Source organism: Lichenostomus cassidix, chromosome 2, assembly GCF_008360975.1.
Source record: "Lichenostomus cassidix isolate B80296 chromosome 2, HeHo_3.0, whole genome shotgun sequence".
Lineage (NCBI taxonomy): Eukaryota > Metazoa > Chordata > Aves > Passeriformes > Meliphagidae > Lichenostomus > Lichenostomus cassidix.
This window is the reverse complement of record NC_139482.1, coordinates 68,410,594-68,436,386: the sequence shown is the minus strand read 5'-3', so window position 1 is coordinate 68,436,386 and position 25,793 is coordinate 68,410,594. Positions and strand designations below refer to the sequence as shown.

Genomic DNA, 25,793 nt, shown 5'->3' with positions numbered 1-25,793 from the left:
CCCTTTCTTCAGTCAGCTTTTTCCCATGACTCGATACTTCCATCACACCTACTAAATACTACTCCCTGTTAGTGTTTGTACATTAATACAGTGGCTTTGATTTGGTTGCCAATTTGCTGAATTTAGTTACTAAAGACAAATAAAAATTTCATGTACTTTCATGTACTTCATGCACAATTGGTACACAAAGCAATTTGGAAGAAAGTATGTAAAAATATTAAGAACTGGTTCGGTGCTTTCTTTCAATGTGGTGACTGCATTTTTTTTTAATTAAGAACATTCACAGATCTTTGCAGAATCAAGTTCCAGAAGTATTGGGGGTTTTATATTATGCATGTGTCACTTGCTTGTTATTGTTTTGGATTCATATAATTCAGTAGACCTAGCAACTTTCAAAAAAAAGTCATCCATGTAAATACAAAAGATACTGTAAAAAACATAAAAATTGTGCATCTTAATGCTGCTCATAAGCTTTTTGCTCAAAGCACCACTTATGAAGTTGCTTACTTTAAAAAACTCTTCTGAAAGGTCCATACTCCACTTTCTCTTGCCAATTTTGCACTTTCTTTTACTTACCCAGGTATTTCTTACTTAAGTCACTGTAATGCAGGACGTGTTTTATTTACAACTAAAATTTTTCAGTAACTTGAAGGCTAGAGAGATGCAGAGCAAAACTGGACACTAAAATTATTAGTGTCTGTATTGTTCCAAATAGTGTATTTGTGAAATTAGTCTCTTCTGGATCAACTGACTTCAGTTTTCTCATTTCTTATAATAATAATATTTGAGTGACAACCAAGGTAAATTCATAAACATAGTATATCTCTAAACTCATTCTTCATTTATGAAATTGCTGTCATTTTGCATTTGACAGGCTATTATTACAGTACTAGTGACTTCAGGAATTATGAGAAGAACACACAGTTTCCTGAGTGAGTCTGTGTTTTGAAAGGTTTTAATAATTTTAGGTTTTATAAAATCATGAAAGGGCACCTTCAGGGTGCCTTAAAAATGATGTGTTTGAAAGAAATAAATTATTATTCTTGCAGACTATGCTTGGTTTGTGTTAATGAAAGGAAATACTGCTTGAGATTTTTGGATTCAACTGTTCTCAGTTTTGATAGAGATGTTGATTTTTAGTATACCTTACAATTAAAGAAGTGACTTACTTTTCCCACTAAATTGGTCATCCTGTATCTTTATGGGGTGTAGACAGCTACATTCTTTTATCTGTGAAACACCTGTTTAAATTGGCATTCTTGCCATTACATAAATCTTCCTGTATGGGGACATCTGGGGGCAGTCTGAGGGGTTAGTCTATGTTGCTGACTTTTACCTCCACTGACACCACTGTGCATGTGACTTCACTTCTGTAAAGTGAGAGAGGTCTGGGAGTGGCAGGGACCACCAAGAGCGATGAGTTACTACACTCAGGTTTTTGGGAGTCTACATCAAAGTTGTCAAGGGGTACAGTTGGTTTCTTTTTTCTTAAGAGGCTCACTTGTGAAGAATCTGGAAAATAAATGGCAAACAGGTTACATTACTGGAAACAATATGAATGCCAGGCTTCAGAAGAATGTAGGCACTAGTTTTACAAGATGATGATACTCTTCATTTGTCTGCCGCCCACCAGCTGGTCTGTTTCAGAGCTTCTCAGTTATTCTTAAATCTGAAAAAAAATAGGAAGAGAGCTTTTAAGCAGCAGAGCAGTTTCTTGGTTGGCATGATCTAACTATTTAATGAAAAAAAATGTGGATGCACGTGGCTATTTGAAAATATGTCCAATATATTTTAAGTATTTATATACACTTAGTAGTTTGTTCCCTCTTATGTGCAGTATTGTGTCTTGCCTCAGTGTTTCATTTGCCCACAGCATTGGGAAACTTAAGAATGTTCTGAGACCAGGAAAGAGCCATTAAGTTTCCAGTCTGCTATATTTCCTGGATACACACAGAAGGATTACAGTCCTGTCTTACAAACTGCTAAAATCAGTGGGAACCGAGTCATACCAGGCGATCTGTGCCCTGTTTTCAGCACTTTACCTGTTGGCTATTAGTAGTCTCTGCTTTGTCAAAAGAATATTCTTTAACATTAAAATTATTCTTAGAGTGGAAATCTATTGATAGTAGAAAATAGACACATAATGCTATGACTGTTGTATGCTGAAAATCAAGGGGGCAGAGGGAAAGAATTTGTGCAAAATTTTTCTTCTGGAAAATGAAGCAGCTTCCTACAGTGAATGGATTACTGATATATAAAGTTCAGGTAATACTGAGTCATCCTTAGATGTATTCATTTTCGTGTCAAGAAGGAGGGTTTGTTATATCTAAGTGTCTCATGCATAAATTTCATTCTTCAGAACCTGTGTTTTTTCCATTCAGGAAGAAAAGTAGATTTGGTTTGGATGTTACATTTTAGTTGGATGAAATGTCTTTGAAATGTCTTTTCTTGTAGTACAATTTTTTTTTCACCTCATTTAATATCTAATAGTTGTAATTAATTTGTACTATTTGATTTCCCCTTAAGTGAAACATATAGACACTTTAATTTAAAATAAAAATTTAAAAAAAAAAAAAAAGGTACTCAAAACCTCCAAGCTGTAATGCTGAATTAGAGATGGTAAGATATTTTTTTAACTAATGCTAAATCAGTAGGGCAGTACACTGTTGTCTGTGAAGTGTTTGTGTTCTTGTTCTGACGCAAGGTTGCTTTTATGGTTACAGCCACACATTGGTGGGCCAATTACGCTTGTAGAGCTCTGTGTAATGGCTGTAGCTCTGCCAGACCGTGTTGTTGCTACTTAAATAACAACAACAAAAAGACAAGTTTCTATGGGTCATATATACCTCAAGTACTGGATTCATCTAAGGATCATCAATGCATTTTGTTACCACTGGTGGTTTGGGTGAGCTGATATCATTGTATGCTTAGATGAAGAGGTATGAATGGGTATAACCTCTGAAGTAGGTATTTTTTATGTAAGTGCATTGGAGTTTTTGGTTTAAGGGGGTTTGGGGCTTTTTTGTTGTTGTTCTTTCACTATTTACATTTCTTGTTACCAGATTAGTGGGTTGAAATTTGGCTGGTTCTTCAATAATTTGAGTAATTTGAGAGTCTTATGGTTCAATTCTACGTATGATATGCAGCATCTTTTGCTCAACACCTTCAGGTCTGGATTGATAAAACGCTCTTTACGCTTTGTTACAGTGTTTGGTGGAAGAAGGGAAAATAAATCCATCCCTTAACGAAACCCTCCTGAGAACATGCATACATATCAAATTGTATTTCAGCTACCTGTACCTCTTTTAAATATTTGATTCTAGCAAACACCTCTCCATCCCAAGTGAAGCACTGTTCGGCTTTGCATTTTCTGTTGTAGTCTTTCATAATTACAGATTTTGCTCCCTCTCAATAATAAAGGAAATTATATTCTATCCCATCCCAGAAGCAGCAAAGTTTAATGTGTAAGAAACAGAAAGCAGCAATATTGGGTAGACCTCTTCAACTGTCCCTCAGATCATTCTGTGGTTTGAATGGGGTAGCAGAAAGTTCAAAACAGCCTCAGCAGCTTCTACTTTAAGACATCTTAGTTTGGGCTATACAAGAAGGTACAGAACAGAAGTCTTGACAGTCTTCAGAGATCCTGCTACTCCAAGGCAGCTAAAACACAGAAACTTTCAGGTTCTTTGGATGTCATGACATAATTTCTATTGATTGAATTAAAATAGTTCAAAAAATACAGGTAACACAAGTCTGAAAAGCCTTCACATTTAATATTTTTAGAAATTAGTTTTGTGGTTACTTATGTCAGGTCCTTCAAATGGCATTCACTGTGTTAGTCAAACATAGTACCATGGCTGAAAATAAGTGCAGGTGACTAATTCAAAGATGTAGCATTCTGGCCTTCAGATCTCAAGGTATTTAGGAAGGTTTTGACTTTCAGTGATCAGCCTCTATCTTCCTTTGCTTCAGAACTGTTGTTTGTAAAAGCACCTTCCCACATAGGTTACTAGTAATTTCTTCATTAAATTTCAATTATTGATAGCTGGTTTTCAGGTCGCTATCAGTTCTTGGGACTTTTTCTCAGATTCCTAAGGCACTGTATATTTATAATTACCATGAGCTATGCAGACAAGAATTTGAAGACAACATTAATCTGATTCACATTTTAATTAGTATGAAGCTAGTAAGAACAATAGACTTATCAAAATATTTTCAGTTTTACTGAGAAAAAACTTGCTAATGAACTATTTATAGCACACTTATATCTATTTTTGTCAGTAGTCTAAGGACTGACTTAGGACAAATGGGTTAAAAAACAGGAAATGTGGTTAAATAAGTGGGTAATCTCTCCAGAGAGTTTCCAGTTTGCCTACACATTCACATTTTCTTCTTAATGTACTTTCAAAACATTAAGTACAGTACCTTGAAATCCGTCTGAGTTTAAAGGAGGGAATGTTTCCAGCAATAGCGGGAAGTGGCCTAGTGAGAAATTTTACGTTCATGTTTAAATTCAAATGAGATTCTGAAGTCCCTGTTTTTTAGTGGGTTTTTCTGCTTTAATGACAATGGAGCAGTTGTGTGACATTTAACTTGGCTCAGGTGTATTGTATGGATCCATTAAACTCTGTGTATGCTGTAATTATGTCTTTTGTTCTAGACTAGTTTTAAATAATTACTTTCCTCTAACTTACCTTTTTCTTTTGTATGGAGCTGTATTTATTTATTAAAATGCTATGCACACATTTTTAAAAATACATATAATCATGTTTGAAGGTTGCAAAAATAGTGTTACTATCAGATGCATAAATCTTACTGTGAAGTAAGGCATTTACTGAGCATGATAATGTCCATTTAATTTTCTAAGAGATGGTGTCCGTATTTCTTTGGGCAAAGCAGAAGCAGTAAGTAAATTAAAGCCATTATTTGCACTGCTTATTATTTGGTTTTTGACAGCTACTAATTATTAACTTTTTTAAATCAACATGAAAAATCTTAGTGAGTCAAAATGGGGAGGTAATAAATAAATAAAGCTGCTTTGATGATAGTAAAGGTTGTGACCTGGTGGAGCTCCTGTATTTTTAGTGCTACTGCCAGATACGTGTTTTGCTCGTAGCATCCTGCAAGCAGTTCTCTGGAAATGTTTTTGTCCAGGGCAAACAACAAAGCATGATGGCAAATATATTTTTAGTAATTAGGAAGAAACAAGCAGGCTTGTCTAGCTGCCTTAATTTAGAAAACAGGCCACTGGTAGTACAGTTACCTGAAGCTGATTTCCTATCAACTGTCTTTGAAGGGAGAAACCTTTGTGCTGCTTTAAAGAGTGGAGGTGAGCTGCTTTGTTATGTCCACGGGGAAATTCCAAGTCACATCTCTACTTTATATATATATATTTTTTTTTTTTTACCATCTGTTAGGTATGATGATATCACTGTGTGGGTGGGGGCACTTTAGTAAAATCTCATGACATACTCATGTACCAGTGCTGTAGTTCATGAAAAGCTCATGTGTGCAAACAAGTTTGTTTTCTGTCTGTTCCATGGTTAGGGGACTATCTTGAGAGGTGTAGGCTTGTTGGAAATTAAAAGACTAATTTTTTAAATGGGGTATTGCATTTACTATAGTAATTACAAATAGTTGCTACCTTTTAAAATAATTTTCTAGAAACATTAAATAATTTCAGGCATTTTCTAATGAGGCATATACAGTTTGTGGTTCTGAGAACATAGAAAATTAAGTTTGTGTGTCAGTCACATTAAACTTTGCCTCATTATAAATACTAAATTTCTAAATAGTTTTGGGGGACACCTTTATTGAAATGCATTTAATGCAGCCTCAGGAATGCTGTGCTGTTGGTCTTTGTAGATAGCAGATGCCACCCTTTTTCATGTTATCCTGGGTGCTTAATTCTAAATACAAATTGCATGTTTTGGGTTTTTTTTTTTCCAAATCCAAGTTAACTGCTCTGAATACTTCGAATAATAAATTTATTCCAAATACTTTCACAATACCAACATAATGTAAAATGGTTTTTGCTATATGTACTTCAAGGTCCAGTAGCCTGAGCCTCTGAAATATTTTACGTGTAAGGTACATTTTAAGCCATGTTTATTTGGAATGCTGCACCCTAAAAATAAAAATATTTTGCTGTTCATTTGAATTTTCACTTTTAGTCTGTGCTGCTTCCTGCTCATTTCTTGGGATAAGGTAGTTCATAGATCTTTGCCATGCACTGGAGGTGTCAGGCAGTCATCCATAAGTGTGAGAAGCCTAGAGTTATCTGTAGATCTCTAAAATTAAAATTTTTGTACCAAGACACATCTGAACAGATAACCTTTTTTAAAATTGTTCTAACAGCTTTTGCATGGAGGCAGTGCTGACTGCACTACTGACCTGCTGTGACCTCAGACAGTGTTTTACTCTGTAGTGCCTCTTCCCCCTCCCACCCATTCTGCCTTACCTGTTTATATTTTTGGCTTTCGGAAACAGATTACTTGATTTTAGCTGGAAGTTATTGTTTAGGTTAGATTGAAAAGTGAAATTCTGTGCTGTGTGATGGGCAGCTTGGTTTGTCAGGAGGCATCCATCTAAGCTTGAAATTCCCATGGGGACTGCATGGGGTAGGACGGTGCTCACTGTGTGTTGCAGAGCACAGTCTGCCTTTTCGAGAGCTGCAGAAATACAAATAATTGTCTGCCATCCCAAAAGGAATCCTGCCAGCCCATAGCACTGTTTCTATAACAGGAGTTGCATTGAGGAAGAGTGTGACCACACTAGTAATTATGCCAGGATAATTACAGTTAAAGCAGGTATTAAATACTGCTGTTGCAGCTGCGATGCAGCCAGAACCTAGAGGAAACTTAACAGTTAAAATCAGACTGTTAAAAGAAGTTGCATGGCTTTGTGGATACCATTCATTAGTTTCTTTTTTAATGTGCACTACTCAGCACTGATTAACGACTTGCAGTAGATGTGTGCAGCTTTTTTTTTTTCCCAGCAGTTTCCCATAGCAGATTAAAAACTTACAGAAGAGCTGCAGGAGCTAAACTGATATAGAGTTAGAACAGTTTGACTTTAACTTGCTGTAAAGTTTGGTATGATATACCTGAAGCTTGGAAATTAACATTTCCAATATTGATTTGCTTTAATCTGGCAATAGGGTGCAATGTAACTGAAAAGAATATTTATCAAAAAATTTAAAAAGCCAGTTCATTCCTTAGAAGAGAGCAGATTAAGTACTTTTTTTCCATTTGCCCTCCTCTAAATTTACTGTCAGAGTAGCATCTGAAATATCCAGGAACAGGCAAGTATTGGTGTTCTGAAGCTAGGTATGAAAAATATTAATCTCTTTGGATCAACAGATTCTGTATGTTATTTTTTCAGGAAAGTTTTCATTAAAAAGTAATCAGGAAAAAAAAAGGTTTCAGACTGATTGACTGTTACTGGCGTAACCCACCAAACAGAACAATAAATCGTAAAAAAGTATTGCATACAATTGGATGTGTTTTAAATGCAAAATTTCAGACTCCCAGGCATCAGTTTTCCTATCTCTACCAAGTCATGTTCAAGCCTCAAGGCCAACAAATTTAGTGCTCTCTCTTCTGAAGCACTAAGAAACATTGCTACCACCAGCAGCAGTTGCTTCCTCAGTTAAGTACTGGCCTCCTACAGAATGCTGTCTGTTGTTCTCTAAATTGGTGGCTCTGTGCCTACCCAACACTCATTTCTGTTTTAGTGCCTCAGAGCTTAAGTTTCTAGTAAGTCAGTCAAATCAGTCTTGAAACAGGACTGGTGGCTTAGTCAACGTATTAAGAACTCTTCAGTCTTCACTGCTTTACTAAAAAGAAAAAAACAAGAGTGACAGCTGTCAAACTGTAAAATTTCCTGTGGATGGCTTCTCTAGCTCTTCCACAGATTCTGGAGGAGCTAGAATATTCAATATTCCTGTGTGATTTCTATTAACCAAACTTGCCTCAGAACTTTTTTATTTTCTTTTGACCCTTTATAGTCCCTCATCCTCATGTCTGGTTTACTGTTGATAAGCAGAGGTACCTGCTGACATCACCTGCTTTTTCTAAACAGTTATGTGCATTTATCCTCTCCTCCTCCTTTTTGCGCAAGAGGCAAGCTAAAAGGCTGCCTTGTTGTGAGGCAGCAGCAAGGCTGGATTCCTATTTATCCATCTCAAATGAGGTTCCAATCTCACAAGAGTTAAAACTGTGTCAAACCCAGTCTGCCTGAGTTAAAATTTCCTGTGTGTTTCAGTTGTCATCACTGGACTTCAGTTCATTCTGTGAACTCTTGAGTCTGCGGAAGGCTTAAAAAATGTTTGAAGCTTACATCTTCCCTCATTATCAATTTACTATAGAAGGACTGGGAACATTTGAAGACCCATGTTAGCTTCTGGCACAGAAAAAGCAGCCTGATGAGCTCAGTTTTACTGTGTGTGCAACCTTTACCCTTTTCTTGCATGCAGGTTTTTGTAGCCTCTCTGTGTTTTAGAATTACACATGTGGTATTGGAGTCCCAGCTCTTGCATGCTTATTCAGTCACTTTGGGGGTTTCGTAGTATAACGATGTCATATAAGTACCTGGGGGAAACATATCTCTGAGAACTACAAGTGGGACAACTGGTAGTGCTACACCATCTGAAGATCGCCTGAATGACTCCTGTATTGGCGAGCTAAAAGTTTGTTTTCTGTTAGTCCTCAGAACCACAAACCTTTTTCCCTTCTGCTTTTCCTGTCATTCACACAGTCATCCTTGCTACAGATTTATGGTGTTGCTAAAATTGCTTTGAAATGTAGACTGACACATTTAAGTTGTCAAAAAAAAAAAAGGAAAAATAGTAAAATTAATAGGTGGTGTAAAGCGGTGATTAATGGATAATTTTGTTATATGTTTCTCCAGGAAAAAGTAGACTGGAGAGTCCAAAATTGGAAGATGCTATTTTAAAAGTTTCTGTCAGCCATTGTGATAGGTGATGGCTGAAATTGTCCTTCATTTTTATGTCTTATGTCTTCTCATCCATTTTTCTTTAGAGCAGTGCTGGGGCTTTGTTAGTGGCAGCTAGAATTCCAGCAAGTCAGTCTTTGGTATTAAGAATAGAGTGGGAGTGGAATGCATTTATGCTGTAACAGAATGATAACGTTTTCCTCAGAGAAACTGCAAGGGCTTGTTGAGACTTTCTTTAACACATTTCTGTCAGAAGCAATGGAAAGCCATTGTATTTGTGCTTCAATATGATAAATAAGAGGTATTTTAGACTTAAGAATGTTATGTTTCACTTGATTAGCCTAATAGTTGCAACCTACAGTTACATGGTGCATTAGCTTTCAGTGCTGTATAATAGGACTAGCAGCATGGAGTCCCAAAAACTGTAATTGCGTGGGCTGCTGAACAGTTGTAGACAAAGCTGCACAAAAATTCTATTCTAGACAGAATTTTTTCATTTTGAAATGAATTTCACAACAAATTCACAGTTGGATGCCACTGCTTGTATTTCCAGTGAATCATACTCCAGAAAAGTAATACTTTGCTTCAACAAAGCCTGCCACAAACAGTGCAGTGATATAAATCAGAAATTGGATATTTTTTAATTGTAACTTTTCAAAATATAGTACTGTTATTAACTATGCCTGCAGGTCCTGACATTCCGATATGTTTGGCTTTGTCTCCACATCCAAAAATTAAATCCTTCACAAATAAGACAAAAAGAAGGGCTGGGGGAAAATACCCTTTTCACTTATGTTCTATTCATGGTAGGAAACTGACTCCCTGACAGCAATGGTTGTCATAAAACCACATATTTCATAGCTTACTTAGAGCAAACCTGTTACACAGTGACCTTTAATTTCCAGCCTAACTTCACTGATGGTCAATTCATTCATACTTTTCTTTCTTCCTTGTGCCTATGTAGTTTTTCACCTTGCATAGTTCTCCTTTCCCTGTCTGGTTCCACTAACTGGCATATTTGGAATACAGTTGCATCTTCTTTCTGTGTTTGGCTTGTTTAGCTCACCAAGACAAGGTCTTTCAGGTTATTAGATGCTGCAATTAAGACAACTACAGTTTCATATACATGGACTGTCTGTAAACTGCATAGCTTTGCACAGTTTGTGCTGAATTATTTGCTCTTAAATTGTAAAACCTGTCCAAGAAACTGAGGAAATATTTGTGCTGGTACTGAGCTCCCTGATCCGGCAGTCATAGTGGGACTGAGCTGTCTATGAAAAGTCAGGAACACCTAATTATTTCTTGCAATCCCAGTAGCACTAGTCTCCCTTAAGTTCTTAGTTCACCTATTTGTCCTTGTATGTGGTACAAAGATGGAAGATAAAGATGTACACAGATGTCTGCTTATGCCCTTTCACTAAGATTTAAGTTAACAATTTTATCAAGCAGCTGGGATAGACTAACTATGCAATACTAAGTGTATTGGTTTGAAAACAAACCAGTGGGAGATCACAAGTCAAGACTGAAATTAAAAATAAGTGAAATAATACAAGGAAAAGCACTGACAAAGTCAGATACAACCTAACACCCTGTTGGGGTGGTGGTAGCAGTCCAACTGAAGTAGTCCAGTTGAAGCGGTGATCTTGTGAAGGTCTAGTCTCCAGCTGAAGATCTAGTAGTAGCTCTTGTCCTCTGGGAACCCAGTAGACAGGGCTAGCTCAGGCATTTTCAAGGCCAGGTTATATCCAGGTGGGAACACCTGGTTCCTCCCTCCTGGGCAGAGCATCCCACAATGGGATAAGTCCATGAGTCACACGGTGGGTCCCTGATGGCCCATTGCCTGTCATCCGGGGTGGGTCATTAGCAGCTGATAGCAGCTAACGGCCCATAGCTGGTGGTAATAGAATACTTAACTACATCTATATTGCAACCTAGGACACTAAGCTACTCTCACTTCATTTTTACCATAGGTTCTATCTCCTTTCCATTTATTCAATTCATTCTGAGCTCTTCAGTTAGAAGACATAAATTACCATTTTTCCTTAGCTGTGCACCACCAGACAAAGATATTCAATACCTGGAGCTAATGTTGCTGATATTAGTATTCCATACTTTTAGAAGTTAGCAGTACTTATAATAAATATGGCAACATAGTGACTAACTCTTGTGAAATATGTTATGGAAGGTTTCTGCAGACATAATGATAGGCAGCTTTTACTAGCATAGTCAGAAGTTGTTTAATTTGGGTGCTTACATCAGCAGACAGAATTAGCAACTCCTATCCTGAGCCAAGTTGCCTGAATGCATGAGAAGAGGCATGCTACCTTGGGGGTTTAGGTGGGATAGGTGGGAAATGAGGATTCTTCCTTGGAACCACATCACCCTCTTACACAACCCATGCACTTCAGTCTCTATCCACTCCAGCTTTTCGCTTCCCTTGTTGATAACACTTCCTCCCAGATCAGCCTGCTGGCCACCTCTGCAGGAGGCAGCTGTCTCTGACACAGCAGCTCCCTCTCTTAGGGAGCCCTCTGCTTAGGGCTCCCTAGAAGTAGCAGGGTTTGAGTGAGATATGTCATTGGGGAACACTCAGTTGGGCCAAAGAAATGCTGCTTAGGTTGCGACTGAAATTTTGATTGACTAAGGAGCATGCCATGGCAGTGCTCAGGTAGTACTAGAGAAGGGGAGACTGTCAAGGTCTTAATTTTGTGCAGCATTTGTGCAAAAGTAAAATCACAGTTTCCACATGAAAGATCCTACTGTCTCAAGAGGAGGCTCATAGGAAGCCAAAAGCTGAATACCGTGTATGTTTACAGACCAAAAGCAACATTTTGCACCCTGAGGTTAACTGCAAACCAGCTCCCAAATTCACCCTGTGTCTCTTGCTGTGATTTGCATACAATCATTCACTGTCTGGTCAAGTTGTATTTGTTTCTGGGATGTGATAGAAGTTTTGCCCTCTGTGATATGAAGCCTGCAAATAGTTTAAACAGGGGTAGAGTGAAGTATAAGAGGGAAAACAGTATAAGAGGAAAAAGGAAGGGGGTGTTGCATTTCCACATACACCTATTGTCTTTTGGTGTGGTTCAAGTATTGGTGTGTGACATTCTTGCTTTGTTTTGTAAGGTTACAGGGCAGGAGAAAAAAAGTCAGTTTCATAAAATTTCTGGTATTGCTTTATTCCTCCCTCACTTTCTTCCCAAGATAAAAGAAATTTTAAGTTTGCAACCTAGTACAATACTGTTTGGCTTGTCTTTGGGTTAATTTAAACAGAAAAAAACAGTGAGATTTTTCAAGTAAAATAATAAAGGTAAAGAGAAAAGGTGCTAGAGATGTTTTGGAGAGTGTGGAGAAAGGCTGTTATTTTTCTAACCCCCAGCCTGCATCGCGTTGGACATCCTAGACATTTGTTCTTCATGCAAGATGATCCTGTCATCCTTGTGTCCTACTCTTACAAACTGTTTGTCCATAATTGTCTAACAAAGAAAAAGTGTCACCTTTTTAGATCTTGAGGCAAGTTGGGGGACCAATGGTTAAAGATACGAGCATGACTGATGTGGCAGTTGTGAGACATTACTCTTCTCACAGAGTAGCTCATTTTGATGATCTCAGGTAACCCTTTTAAAAGCTGTTTTTTGTAGTAGGAATAAGTTGCTGCATCGGTGTTATCTGAGGAAAGGCGGAGCAAGTAAGATGAACTGATTAAAGGTTCACTTTGTAATTTTTAAAGCAGCAGCCTTAATCACACTGTGATCTCTGAGCTGTGTGATCTCACCAGTCTTTGTCCATGATTCTCATATTTTACTGTCTATTTAATGTATTGAAGGGAGTGGTGGGATCATTGTACTTTCTCTGATTCATGCTAGAGTAATCCAAATCAGAAGCTCAGGTCATGTGGATCACTAACCCTCTCCCATTGCTTTGTTTGTACTTCTAGCATTTATACACTAATGAATTAAATGTTGTCTGATTTTCCATTGCCTACAAATGAAGCAGCCGTAGAAACAAGTGAGGCAATTTTTTAAATTTTTTGCCTATTTTAAATCTTAGACAACTGGAGTACAGGTTGGGAAAATTACAGAATTACAGCAGCAGAGAGTAATAAGAGCCTGTCCTAACTAAAGCACACCGTGCTGGATGTCCTTCTGTTTAGAATTTGCTTCTTAGTATAAATTGACAAGCATTTCATGTGCTTGGTGAGAAAATGCTTATCTGACTTCTCCACCCTCCCCAAAAGGAAATTTCTAGTAAAACATGACATCTCCTATAAACTGCCATGAGTAATATATTCTGAGCCACTTTCAGAGAAACAAGAATCCTTGCTGTTTCTATCTATAATAATAATTTACAGATGAAGAAGCTGATAAAGTAGTAAGTTCTTGAAGACTGTAATACAAACAAAACCTCTTGTCTTCTTTGTTCTTTAGAACTTATCGAACTGTTGTGCATGTCCTGTGCCAGTGGTGTGTGTATTCTAGTGAAAATAAAGAATGTATTTTTTAAAGAATGCTAGTTTTTTATTAAATTGCAAAGTTGGTGAAATTATGTTGCTAGAGAAGAATACTGAAACAGGAACCTACTGCCTTTTTTTAACCTTCTGCTGTAAGGAAATGTGCCTTTCTCCATTTGATTTGAAAAAGGAAATAGACTGGTGATGTGGCTATGGAACTTTCTCTTTCTGCCTCTAGTTGCAAAAATGGTAGTAAAAACTGCAAATAAAAAGCACAGTGTTGAACAGCAGAATATTACGGTGTTGTTGAGACAACAGAATGAAAGTAATTATTTTGTTTGTTTTGTTTCAGGTGTCAGAAACTACTTGAAAGAAGCATTAGTGAATATCATTGCTGTGCATGCAGAGGTGAGGAGAAACTTCAAATTGTTTCATGCTTACATTCATATAATTTCAGTGTACTTTCCTGGTAAATCCTGGGATTTCACTAGGGATTTTCATCCTTTTATTGAAGTGTCTTCATTATAGGTGTGTTTTAGATTAGGTTTAGCCAACCAGTTATGCAACTGATAACATTTTTTACAGGCAGAAGGAGATGAGCAGTTCCTGTTTATCCTCACTAGCACTCCATTACACCTTTTTGTTTCCATTATCTGATAAAGAGAAAAGCCAAATTCTAAAGCTAATTTCTCCCTTTCCATGAAGATAATATATAGATACATAGCTAGTTATGATAGTCTCCTTCTCTGGTTACCTTTATTTTCCAAAACATCTGTAAGTGAACTTCCGCTTCATCTTGAAAGAAATGTTCAACACATGCCACTCCGAGTGAAAAGCCAATAGATGTCAATCTTCTACATACAGTGAAAATAGGAAAACAAAGCCCAGAAAGTTTTGCAGTCTCTGTACAGCACAAATGCTGCTTGAAATACTTTGGTAGGTAGTGGCTACCTAGGCCTAGGGAGTGCATGTTAAAACATTACTTTTGTAATTTTATTTTGTGATTATATGCAGAAATTTTCTATAGCTCTTTAAATTAGAACCTGTGTTTTCCATAATTCTTTTGTCTAATCATCAAGAGTGTTACCAGATTACTGTTGCTTCTGGTAGAACTATTGGCAGTAATATTACTCTTGCCTTCCAAGATACCACAACTATGGCTTTTCCCTGTAATTAAAATATTATGAGATTCACTTGGGGCTTTTACTTATTCCTTTTTAAATTATAAGGATTCATATAAATTAAAATATTTTCAGGAGCTTCAAATTTAATTTGCAGTATTTTTGATAACATTGTATTGTTAAATTATAGCAGAAGCACTTTCCCAGAAGCATCACTGATTTTACCAAATGCTTCCAAATGAAGGAATAAGCAACACTACAAACATATACCAACATGATACTAATTTTTAATACTGTTTTTCAGTGTAGTGGAAATTGATTTAAATGGAAATTAGAGGTTTTGCTTTAAATAATTCGAAGGCATTTGTGACTTACTGAGCTAAAATGCTGCAGCAGAAAGGTGCATTGCTGTGCTCTCTTCGTTGAGACCGATACTGATTCTGGCCTAAATAGCATTGCCTCATAAATTTCTAGATGTGAAATATTGCAGAAATATGAGAATGTGTGTCAAGACGAAACTCCCATTTCCACTGGTGAAATTCTGTTAGCTGGGTCAGGTTAAAGTTTAGTTAGCAAAGCTGCAAGTTTCTGTAGTTTGAAACAGCAAAAATTAACCATCAGATGAACAGTGAGGATAGACTGAAGCGGAAACAAAATTGTTTCTCTACCTTTGAATTCAAATTTAACTGAAATCAAAATGAGGTCTTCTTATTGCAAATTTGTGATGATTCACCCTTGCTGAGAATTATTTTTCTTGGATTCTGTAAAGTAACTTCAAGAGTGCTCATTGCAGGCACAAATATTCTCTTCTCAGTAGAAGGTCTTTGGGCATCTTCCTGGTATGTTTGTGTTGAATTGGTCAGCAATGTTTGGTGCTGAGTAAGATCACCCATTTCCAGCACTGGCAACAGCTGGTAGCTGACATTTTTGTGGTCAGTGTACTTGGCTTGTGGTATAGACCTGCCTTTTGGAACAGTCAGTCTTACGGCATCCCTGGTATACAATTCTTTATTTAAATCACTGAAAACTCTGTAGAAATCTTGGGGGTTTTTTTCCCTTTAATTTATTTTTGTGCATATGCATTAATATCTTCTGTCAGTTACTAAATTTCCTTGTCAGACATGAGATCTAAACTTTGTGTAATAGCAAAAGTATTCTAGCAAAACAATCATTCCACTACTTAATTCTGTAGACCATTTTAAAGCAGAAACTGGGGAAGTGTTTCAAAAGTTTATACAGTCCATTTTCCTTCTTGCTCCACTCCAGTCACATACTTCAGCTTACATTCACCACTCCATACACCACTTCAGCTTCTTGTGTCATCTTCTCTCCCAGCCCTGTGCAATTTAATGAAGCTTTACCATCACCTTTAAGTTTTGACACATTTCTGGTGTGTCTGACCTATAATCTCACTTCCTCCTATAGTCCAACCTCTTGGCCTGCATTTTCCCCAATTCTGGGTAAAATAATCAGATTTTTTTTTTTTAATCCACCAACAATTTCTCGCTTCTCTAAGGCTCCCTTTAAGGAAGATTGGTCTCTTCATACCTTGTTTCAGGCATGGATCTAATAGTTTTGTGTTGCGGTTATTATTCTAAAAGTGCAACTTTAAAAATTTTTACAAATAAGCAGTTAAAAAGAGGGTCTTGATGCATGGCAAAAGCAGTAAGGTTTAAATTTTTTTGCCAGGGAACTAATAAATGGCAGCAGTGGCAGAATCTAAATGAAAATCCATTGACATCGTTGTATTCTCAAAGCCTGTCAAATGTTTATCTCTGCCACAGAGCATTACAACACTAGCCATTCCACAGTGGCCAAATATAAAGGAGTCTATAAGAAATAGCAAAATAGATGGATAAAAAGTGGCTGAATGTGTAATTGGATCAGTGAGTCACACACCTCTGACTGGACTACCTGCATCCATCAGCCAAAAGCACAAATTTTGAAGGTTAGCTGCTTTTTGGTATTGCAAGAAGGTTTTATCACATATCACACAGCCAACTTTGCTATTAACAGAGGGGATTGGTCAAAGTGCAGGGCAAGCATCAAAAGACATCCTTCATATTCTAGTTGCTTTTGAATATTTTTTGTACATTGATAAAAATAAAGGAGACCATTCAGTCACGGTGGCTTATGTTTTGTATTGAAATGCTACTATTGAAAATGTTTCTGTTAATGTAGGTATTGTGCTCACAGTTCTTCTTTCATAAAAATTAGGTTTTTACCATTTCCAAAGACTTAGTTCCTCGGGTAATGTCAAGGGTTGTAGAAGCAGTCTCTGAAGAACTGAGTCGACTGATGCAGTGTGTTTCATCCTTCAGCAAAAATGGAGCTTTACAGGTACCTGAATACTTTGCACTGTCAAACATCTGAATCTAGAAAACTGAGAAAATCAGAGGTAAAATCTGTAGCAGTATTGTAGCAGTGAAAGCAAGGAGATAAAAAGGATTCGTTTACAACCTATTTCAGATTTGTGGATGAATACTCTTTGGGATACTGGTTCTTGGGTTTGGTTATATTTTAGGGTTGTCTTTGTGTGGGACAGTAGTAAAAGGCTACCTGTGTCCTATGAGATAAAAAGCATCATAATGGTATCTCTTTGAAATGTTGTTAAATACTGTTGTTAAATACTTTGGCCTGACATAAAAAATCACTTTAAAAGAAAAAACAATGTAGTGATATTCTGAGATTTAAAAATCCTGAAAACAGGATATAGTAGGATCTTGTAAAACTTTGCAGATCTAGTCACTTGTTTGTTACACTCTCTCTACAATACCATGTTACTGTAGTGTAGAATACCTTTGCTTTCTGTATTTACAGCTGGATTAGTAGTTGCACTTGCTATTGGGTAAGCTTTAAAGGACTCTAAGAAAAACACTTTTTTTTTTTTTATAAAAACCCTTTGAGTCAGATTGCTATGGCTGTAACAGAAGAGCAGACTCCCTATTTTTATTGAACATGACAGCATTCTTGCATTATGATGGGAAAATAATTATCCAGTTTTATGCCTTATTTTCCAATTGCTGGCAGTAATGGCATTGGACAGGGAATTACTATAGGAAGATTGCAGCCAAGTAAGATTGACTCCCTATTTAAACTAAATCCGTGAATAACAACAAAGCTACCCATATATCCCTTTTGTCTGACTAAACAACCCACTGTAGGGACTTGCTGCCTAAACCTGTAATTGAAAGGATTTTCCCTCCTTTCTGTAAGTTTGTCACTGATAATCATTTTCTGTTCCTCTGAACATGGAAAATCCTATCTGACAGACAGCAGCAGCGTGAGAATCATCAGAGCCTTGTCAGGCTGAATAAAAAATTCTCATTCAAGCCTCACTCTGTATTCCCACATCTCACAATCTACAGGGATTTTGCAGGGCTCGCCCTTCCACTAGATTTACTTAGGCTGTGGTACTTGAGAATGTGGTACTGGTCCCTCCTAAAATGTAGAAAATACTCCACAATTTTATGTGTAGGACTTTAAAAAGTCCAAAACTCTTGAGCTTGGAGCACTATACAAAAAGAGGTAAAATAGTCTTGTTGAGAAAAGCATTTCTTAAGAGTATAAAATTGATAAGTGGCTATATCATATTTTGTGCCAGAAAACTCTGGCTCTAAAAAAGTATAAATCTTAGCTGGCTTCCTACCTAGAGGAGAGATGAGGGAAATACCTAAAAGCCAAAGGCTTCATTAGAACCAGAATTAGACGTCTGTGTTGCATTGTTACAAGTTCTGTTTGGAAGATTAATGTCATTAGTTGTGTCTAAATGTAGATCAGTTACTTTAATGTCTAACTGGATTAAATTTTATCTGTATGCTTAAAAGAACAGAATGTGAATTTTTATCGAATTCTTTATAATTTTAAATTAAATTACTTAATGATCATTTGCAGAATGCTTCTATTTCATATAAAAGTTATGATGACAATGATCGCTTTTCAAAGACCAAAGGATGATCTGTGAGGTTTGTTTAATCTTTGAGTTCAGTCTCCTCCATATTTTGCCTAAGTGAAAATTAATACCTGGCCACACATTATGGTACAGGAGTAAAATCTCTGAGTTCATGTGCCCTTCAGGTGACACACAAGAAACTGAGTACAATCGTTCTATTATCTCATCTGATGAAAAAAATACATTCAACAGAGAAACCAAGAATAAAATGTATATTGACTGATTTTTGTGTTCTTGTGTTTCCCTCCTCCCTGGCCAAGCAGTGCTGTAAGAAGTTACACTCACAGTATTTAAATACAAAAAAAAGAAAAAACGTTTCATCCTTCTATCTTTCTATCACAGTACATAAAAGGTGAAACAGAATTGAAGATTTATTATTGTTACCGAGAGACAAAACAGTGTTTTTTGAGTGCTACCAGTGACCATATAAACAGTTTGACTTAAATCAAAAGTATGAAATTGTTCCTTTAAGCAGCCTCCTGACTGAGCAGCATGGCAACAAAGAATATAGGAAATAAACTCTTAAAAGCCAAGGCTGCTTACAGCTGTGCAGCGTGCAGTAATGTTTGCTTCTCAAGAAGGCGAAGCTTTGGGATACTGGTATACACTTGGTGAAAGGACATTGTGTCATTGTTTTAATATTTGTATTTCTGCTTTTAGGCAAAACTTGAAATCTGTGCATTGAGGGATACCGTGGCCATATACCTGACACCTGAAAGCAAGTAAGATGTGCTGTTATGTCATTTTTTGCAGTGTAATGGAATCCTTGGTAAACATGTGAAAACACATAATATAAATTTAGAAAGAAATTTTGCTTCGAATAGAATATGTGATCTACTAAGTAAATACATAAAAAACAGATGACTAGCAAGATTTTATCAGTTGAAGGAAAATAGTTACCTTTTTGTTGTTTTTCGCTTGGACTTTTAGACCAACTATATTATTTGCCACCAAAAAAAATTGTAAAACTTCTTAACAGCAGTACAGCTGCTGAGGACAATTATGCTAAAGCCAGACACAAGCAGATGTTGATGAGTTTTACCCGGTTTTTCACAGCAATCTCGTAACATGTAAAACAAATAACCTGCCAGATGCATCAGAGAGGTTACAGATCTAGACACTGACAGGGTCCCCTTATAGGGATATGGAGAATTAGGGCTCTCCATAGACTTATATAATACCCTACTCCTTCTCCATACACCTAATCAGGGAAAGGGAATTCAGCTTCACACTGTCTCCTAGAATCAACACCTTCAAAAGGCTTTCGGCAGTTTATCATTTTTCTCTGAGGTGCAAGACCAAGGATAAATAGTGTGGGACACACTCACACATTATTATAATAATTACAATAGCTCTGACTGAGAGCTATTTATGTGTGTTCATTCACAATTCACATTATTATAAAGGGAGAAGAAAAAGCATTAGCTCCATCAGTGGTTGATGCAGCCAAGGCATGTAAAAATAGGCTATGAGAGCTGTCAGCAGTTTTGAGTAAAGCTGATTGATTGAAATTTCTAGGTGATTATACTGAGGATTGGATACAGGCAGATTCATTCATTATTTTAATTACCTACACTTCTTTTACGATTGCATTACATGTCCCTGCAGGTGGCAATTTGGTCGTTTTACCTAATCAACAGTTTTGTAGGAGACATTGCAAGGCTTAATGTGTCTTCATAGCGTCACAGATGGTGTCCTGTGGTGTCACTGCATTCCAGTTCAGAGTTCTTACATCCTTATTCTGAGTGTCTGATAGTGATGAAGGCCTCTAAAAGAAAACTACTTGCCACTGCCTCGGGTTGGATAAAATGGAAATGATATTGTCTGTAATCATTGTAGGGTAAAGCACAGTGAACTCTGAAAGCTGGAGCTTTGTAGAGGATTTTTTATTCCTAGACTTGTCATTAGTAGTAGTTGCCACAAGTCACCATATTAATCTTTTGGTGTCACCATATTAAGCTTTTACTGACAAGACTCTACCTGTCTATGAAGGTTCTGCATTGCTCCCTCACTTCTGTTCCACATCTGTTGCCCAGAGTGGTGTGGGAACCCCATCTTTGGAGTTACTCAAAACTTGACTGAATAATGGCCCAAAGAAACCTCCTGTAACCTTGAAATTGGCCTTACTTTTTGAGCAGCATTGGACCTGAGGATGTCCAGACATCCCTTCCAACCTAAATTGTTCTGTGAATCTATGTTGATGCAAACCTACTGTAATACTCTTTGTAGGCACACTTCTGTCAGGGAGAATGCAGTGACCTGTCTACTCAGCACAGAAAGCCAAAAATCAGTGTTTTATCTGTTCCTTATACACTGATGGTCACTTAGTTTGAGGCAGAAGGCAAGCTGGCCACTGTCTGTTAATTCTTCAACAGTCCAGGATGTTAAGCAGAGTCTTAAATCAGCTGCTGATTTAACATTTCCTGTTGATGTAAGATGTACATCACATTAGGAATGTCAAGAGACCTGCTTGAAGTCATGACTACTTTGTATTCAATTTGCACATGAACGTCAGGTCTCTGGTAAATATTTTGTCAATTTATTGAAAAAAGAATGGATAAAATATAGCATCTCTGTAGAATTTATAGAGAGAAACTGTAAATGCTGCATTTTGTACTAGCAGAATATGAGTATTTTTGTTTTGCCGGCAGATCAAGCTTTAAGCAAGCTTTGGAAGCCTTGCCTCAGCTCTCAAGTGGAACTGACAGAAAGTGAGTACAATGCACCTGCTTGTCTCCTTTATGGTCTTTGGAGCCATTGCTTTTTACTCTTGTAAGAGAACTTTGTTATAAGGGGGTTAACTTTCACTGTGTTTGAGCCTTCTGAATTACAATGCAGAAACGTCTTTTGCCAGTTAAGAATAAGTTCAGTCCTTCCCCTGTTCATGGCCTATTAAATTGCACAGAAGAACCAATGGCTTTGTGACATATCCTGCTTGCACACCCTAGTCTTGTCAGTTCAGTGCAGTTTTGTATTTATCTTTTAGTGTCAGTCTATTTTAGCCTTCCTTGTTAATCTTAAGGTTTCTGTGAGTTCCGTTGTATTGTATTACTAAATTTAGCAGTAGTAAAAAAATGGCCAAGAACAATGTTCAGACTTTTGCCAGCTGATATAGGGGGAACTTTCTAAATTGGCATGGTTCATTTTGAAAACAAATAAGGAGGGACTGTGACTTTTTCTTGACATCAGGAGGAGGAGTTATGGATTCTTCCCTTTCCACCATAACCACTTTTAACAAACAGGTTGCTTTGCTGCATCTAGCCTGGTATTTGGTAGTCTTGTTTTACAAGCACAGCTTTATAAAGAGTGATATGGTATAACTAGGATGGATTTGTAATGAGCAGATTAGTGTAAGTATAGATGATTTGAGCTAGAGATGAGTTTCGTTGTACTTTCCTGCATCAAATCAGTTTGCACTTAGCAGTCAGAATTTAGAATATTTTGTAGACACATAAAGAGACTGTTTGTGCAGTTTATGGTCTGTGGGCTGTGCCTTCTTCCAGATGTCCTCTGTATATTTAGTCAAACCTACTCTTCACTAGCCACAAGAAGTCTCAAGATACCTCCTCATCTTACTTAGCTCTTGTGCTTTATTAAAGTTAGAAATCAGTTTTGAGTAAGGAGAGATCTTTCAACTCAAACTTTCCAAAACACCTGTAGAACTTTTTTTTTCACTTAGTCACAAGCATCTGAGCTTCATGAAACAGAGAATCAAGAAGTGCCTCAGAGTTCTGAGCCGCAGACAGTGCAGAACTTGTTCTGTTTTCCCAGGTCACTACATGACAATTGTCATTGTTCCAGGCATCTCATTGTAATCTACTTGTATTTGTGTAAAATAATGTATTTGTGCTCTGACTGAGAGCTATTTATGTGTGTTCATTCACAATCACTACTACGATGCTAAATGTTGGATGTGGACATGGTCATCTTCCAGAGCACCTGCTGAGGAAGCAGATACTGGCTTTTTGGTTTAAGTTGTTGTTCTTCGGCTGGTTTGGTTTTTCTTTGACACACAGTGTATTTTTTTTCTGTTACTGGCTGCTCGATAATTGCAGCATGCCAAAAAGTTCAGGTGTTGCATGTCTGCTCTATATGGCTTGTTTTTGAAATAGGGCAAAAAGCTCAGAGATCACATTATTCCCTAGAATAATGAGAAAATCAAACACCCAGCCAAGACTGTAAAACAACTTAATACACCTCTACTGTTACAGTAAATATTTTCTACAACAGGCCCATTAACACCATTGCACCTACACCTGTAGTTTGTGGATTTTAATAAATACTATCCACTGTACCAGGTACCTTCTTGACAGCTCGGTGGATGTAGATTAACCATTATTATGCCCCCAAATGAGCTCATTCACAGTTTATCTATAAAGGAAAAAACTACATGGTTGGGGTGAATTAATGTTTCTCCTAGAACCATCATACTATCGCTGATCTTTCAGCCATGATACCTAAGAGAAATCTGCAAAATACCTTCAAAAGATAAGGCTGAGAACTGAAATTTGCAATGCAGCTACACAAGAAAAGTGGACGGTGTACATGAATAGTCAAAGACAGAATAGTCAAAACTTGTGGTAATTGTTTCCTTTTCAGGATCTCCTAAAGTTGTAACTATTTTTCCTTTACAGGTTACTAGAAGAGTTGCTAAACAAATTCAAAAGCAGCATGCACTTGCAGCTGACTTGTTTTCAAGCTTCTTCGTCAGCCATGATGAAAACATAGACAACAACACAATGCAGAAAAATGTGCTTAAAAGTCATACATTTTTTCTGGACTACTTAAATTCTTTTGAACACCCTAAAGGAAAGAAAAGGAATTCCACTAGAAAATAAATTGAGATACAACTTTTTTAGTAATGGTCTGGGGTATCCTGCTGAGTGAGACTTCTCTTCCTACATACTTTGATAAAATGGTTTTCAGTCTACTGTACTTCACTCCATGGAGGGAATTAAGGCCATTTTGTTTACATACACTTGTTCATGAAGAAATATTCATCAGTGTTCTGCAGTCTCAGTTTCACTTGTTAAAAATACATTGATATGTATTTTTAGCAAATGTCACCTTGAATTTGGGTATTACTCATGTTGTTCAGTGTATGAATCTGTTAATTTCTAGATGTAGAGTGATACTGAAGTGACTGGAAGACTCAAATTCTTTAAACTATCAAGAACTATGTAATAAGCATTGCCCTCTAGAGCTGACTAATAACTGTCCAGATACCATATGAAGCACACTGCCTCTTTTGCATTTAAAAATTATAACTGTTTTTTCCCCGATCTCATTTACAGTATTAGTGTTTGTAAGTCTGATTTCTTGGGGGGCTTTTATTTTCTTGTTTCTTTTTAATTAAACATGTTGCTGCCTCTCGTGTTTCTCCCTTCTGTTGGAATATTGATGGTAACTTTGACATCTGAACTAAGCTCTACTTTCATTGGCAATTTACAGAAAAGCACTCAGAGTTTATAAGATCAGTAGAAAAACCGTCTAAGTAAAATATTCTTTGGTGTTAAGGAGTAGAATAGTTAATAGCTTCTCACATAGTAAGGAGGAGCACAATATATAATTTGTTTTGCTTCTTCCTTCTTAGTCGTCGTTTCTTGTTCTTACAGACTTGCCACCACTGTTTTCCTCTTGTTAGTCAATCCTCTTTCCCTCTTTTCACCACTATTATTGGATTTGTATGGGGGGAAATGGGGATTCAGGAGAACAGTTTTGCTGCCATTGTTTTGGGGCTTAATAAGTGGGTTTAATTTTATAACTGATATCATGGCTTGGAATTAAATAATGCAAGTAATAATATATGTACTTTCTGTAATTACAGTTATTTTGAGTAAATAATTTCAGAAATAGTGCATATTTTTCAAACAGTTTTTTATTGTCAGCTCTTTTTTTTTGCCAGTTCAATTATGTGCTTTAAAAATACAACATAAAATTTCTATAATATGTAATTTTGGAGAAAGTTTGATGCACGTGTAGTTACTTGTTAAAAAGTTCCATGTAAGTAGTAGCAGTATGTTAAATGGAAGTGTGAGACTTCAAATATATATCATTATCATTAAGCACCTGGAGCAATGTCATTTTGTTAAGTGTTGTCCATTCTAAGGTGGTCGTGGTCTCAGCTGCTGATATTAACTGAAATAGTCATCCAGTTCTGTAAAAGATTTCACTTCAGAATAATAAAATATTAAGAAATATGGTCCTACACTCTTCCTGAATTCCTCATTTTTCAAGAAATGTGATTCCTTTGAATTTTGCTAGTCTACAATTTCTGTATTCATATCAGACATGCTCTAAGTATTGAAAACTTACATTGTTGTCTGTACTGGATTAACATACATTCAGACATCTCTTTATTGTAAGATTATTCTTTTACTTATCTTTTATTACAACAGCTTGTTGCTTGTCTTTAAAACCTAAAGTCAGACTTTTGTGTAATTGCTTCTCTGAAGTAACTTACACTTGAGAACATCTCATTGACAGCAATAAGAATAGTGTGGAATCACTCAAAATATTCCTTGAATTCCATCTGATATGAATATATGTTCACAGTCAAGTCAGAACACTGTATTTAAATGAATCCACTTTGTGGATTAGGGAAGTCAGCGAGCATCATGCTGCAGCAGGAGCTGCTGGAATCCCTTTGCCTGGAAGGAGAGCTGGGATGGCTGAGGCTTCACAGCCAATGTACAGCAGGCTGCAGTTCCTCTGAGATGATGATTACAGGAAACAAGAAGTGGTCAGTGTGGGTTTTGCAATAAAAAAACTGTTAAAAGGTACAATTGGGCTTAAAAATTGTTGTTGAAAGTGGGAAAAGATGGGGAGACCACACCAGAATACACAACCAGTTACAGCTTGTAGCGAAGAGACACAGCAAGGAAATCAAAGTAACAGAAGTGAAAGGCTCTGACATTTAAAGCAAGGTCAATGCTGAAAACAGTGCAAGGGAAAATAAAGTGAATTATTACATTAACTCCTAGAAAAATCTGAAATTGATACAAACTGGAAGAAAGTTGTAATTTAAATAAAAACCTAGAGAGCTTTATTTCTCATATAAGAGAGAAATTTAGGGAGTAATAAGGCAGTAAAATACAGTTTAGTAAAAGTAGGTAAAGACTTATGGGAAAATTCAACCATAATATGCTGTGTTGAGATATGCAGCCTCTGGAGATGTTGAAGCATTCTTCTATTACTGTATTTTGACATTTATTTTGAATAGTCATGAGTAGTTGAAGAGGAAGGCAAAAAGGAATTAAAAAACAAATGCTGCACCACTGTAATGGGAACAACACGGGAAAAAATATTTCAATCC

The 25,793-nt window shown here is 36.8% G+C and overlaps 1 protein-coding gene across 2 annotated transcripts in view; it reads left to right on the top strand.

Annotated features, from left to right (window-relative positions):
* The window catches only part of EXOC2 (exocyst complex component 2), a 128,401-nt gene extending 103,713 nt beyond the window's left edge, over positions 1-24,688 (top strand). For both annotated transcript variants that reach the window (XM_085052019.1, XM_085052020.1), the window contains exons 24-28: positions 13,758-13,813; positions 16,744-16,866; positions 19,139-19,200; positions 21,130-21,189; positions 23,113-24,688. In XM_085052019.1, the coding sequence (XP_084908145.1) occupies positions 13,758-13,813; positions 16,744-16,866; positions 19,139-19,200; positions 21,130-21,189; positions 23,113-23,206 (395 nt within the window). In that variant the 3' untranslated portion in view covers positions 23,207-24,688. The remainder of the gene's footprint in view (positions 1-13,757; positions 13,814-16,743; positions 16,867-19,138; positions 19,201-21,129; positions 21,190-23,112) is intronic.
* Positions 24,689-25,793: the final 1,105 nt, after the last annotated feature.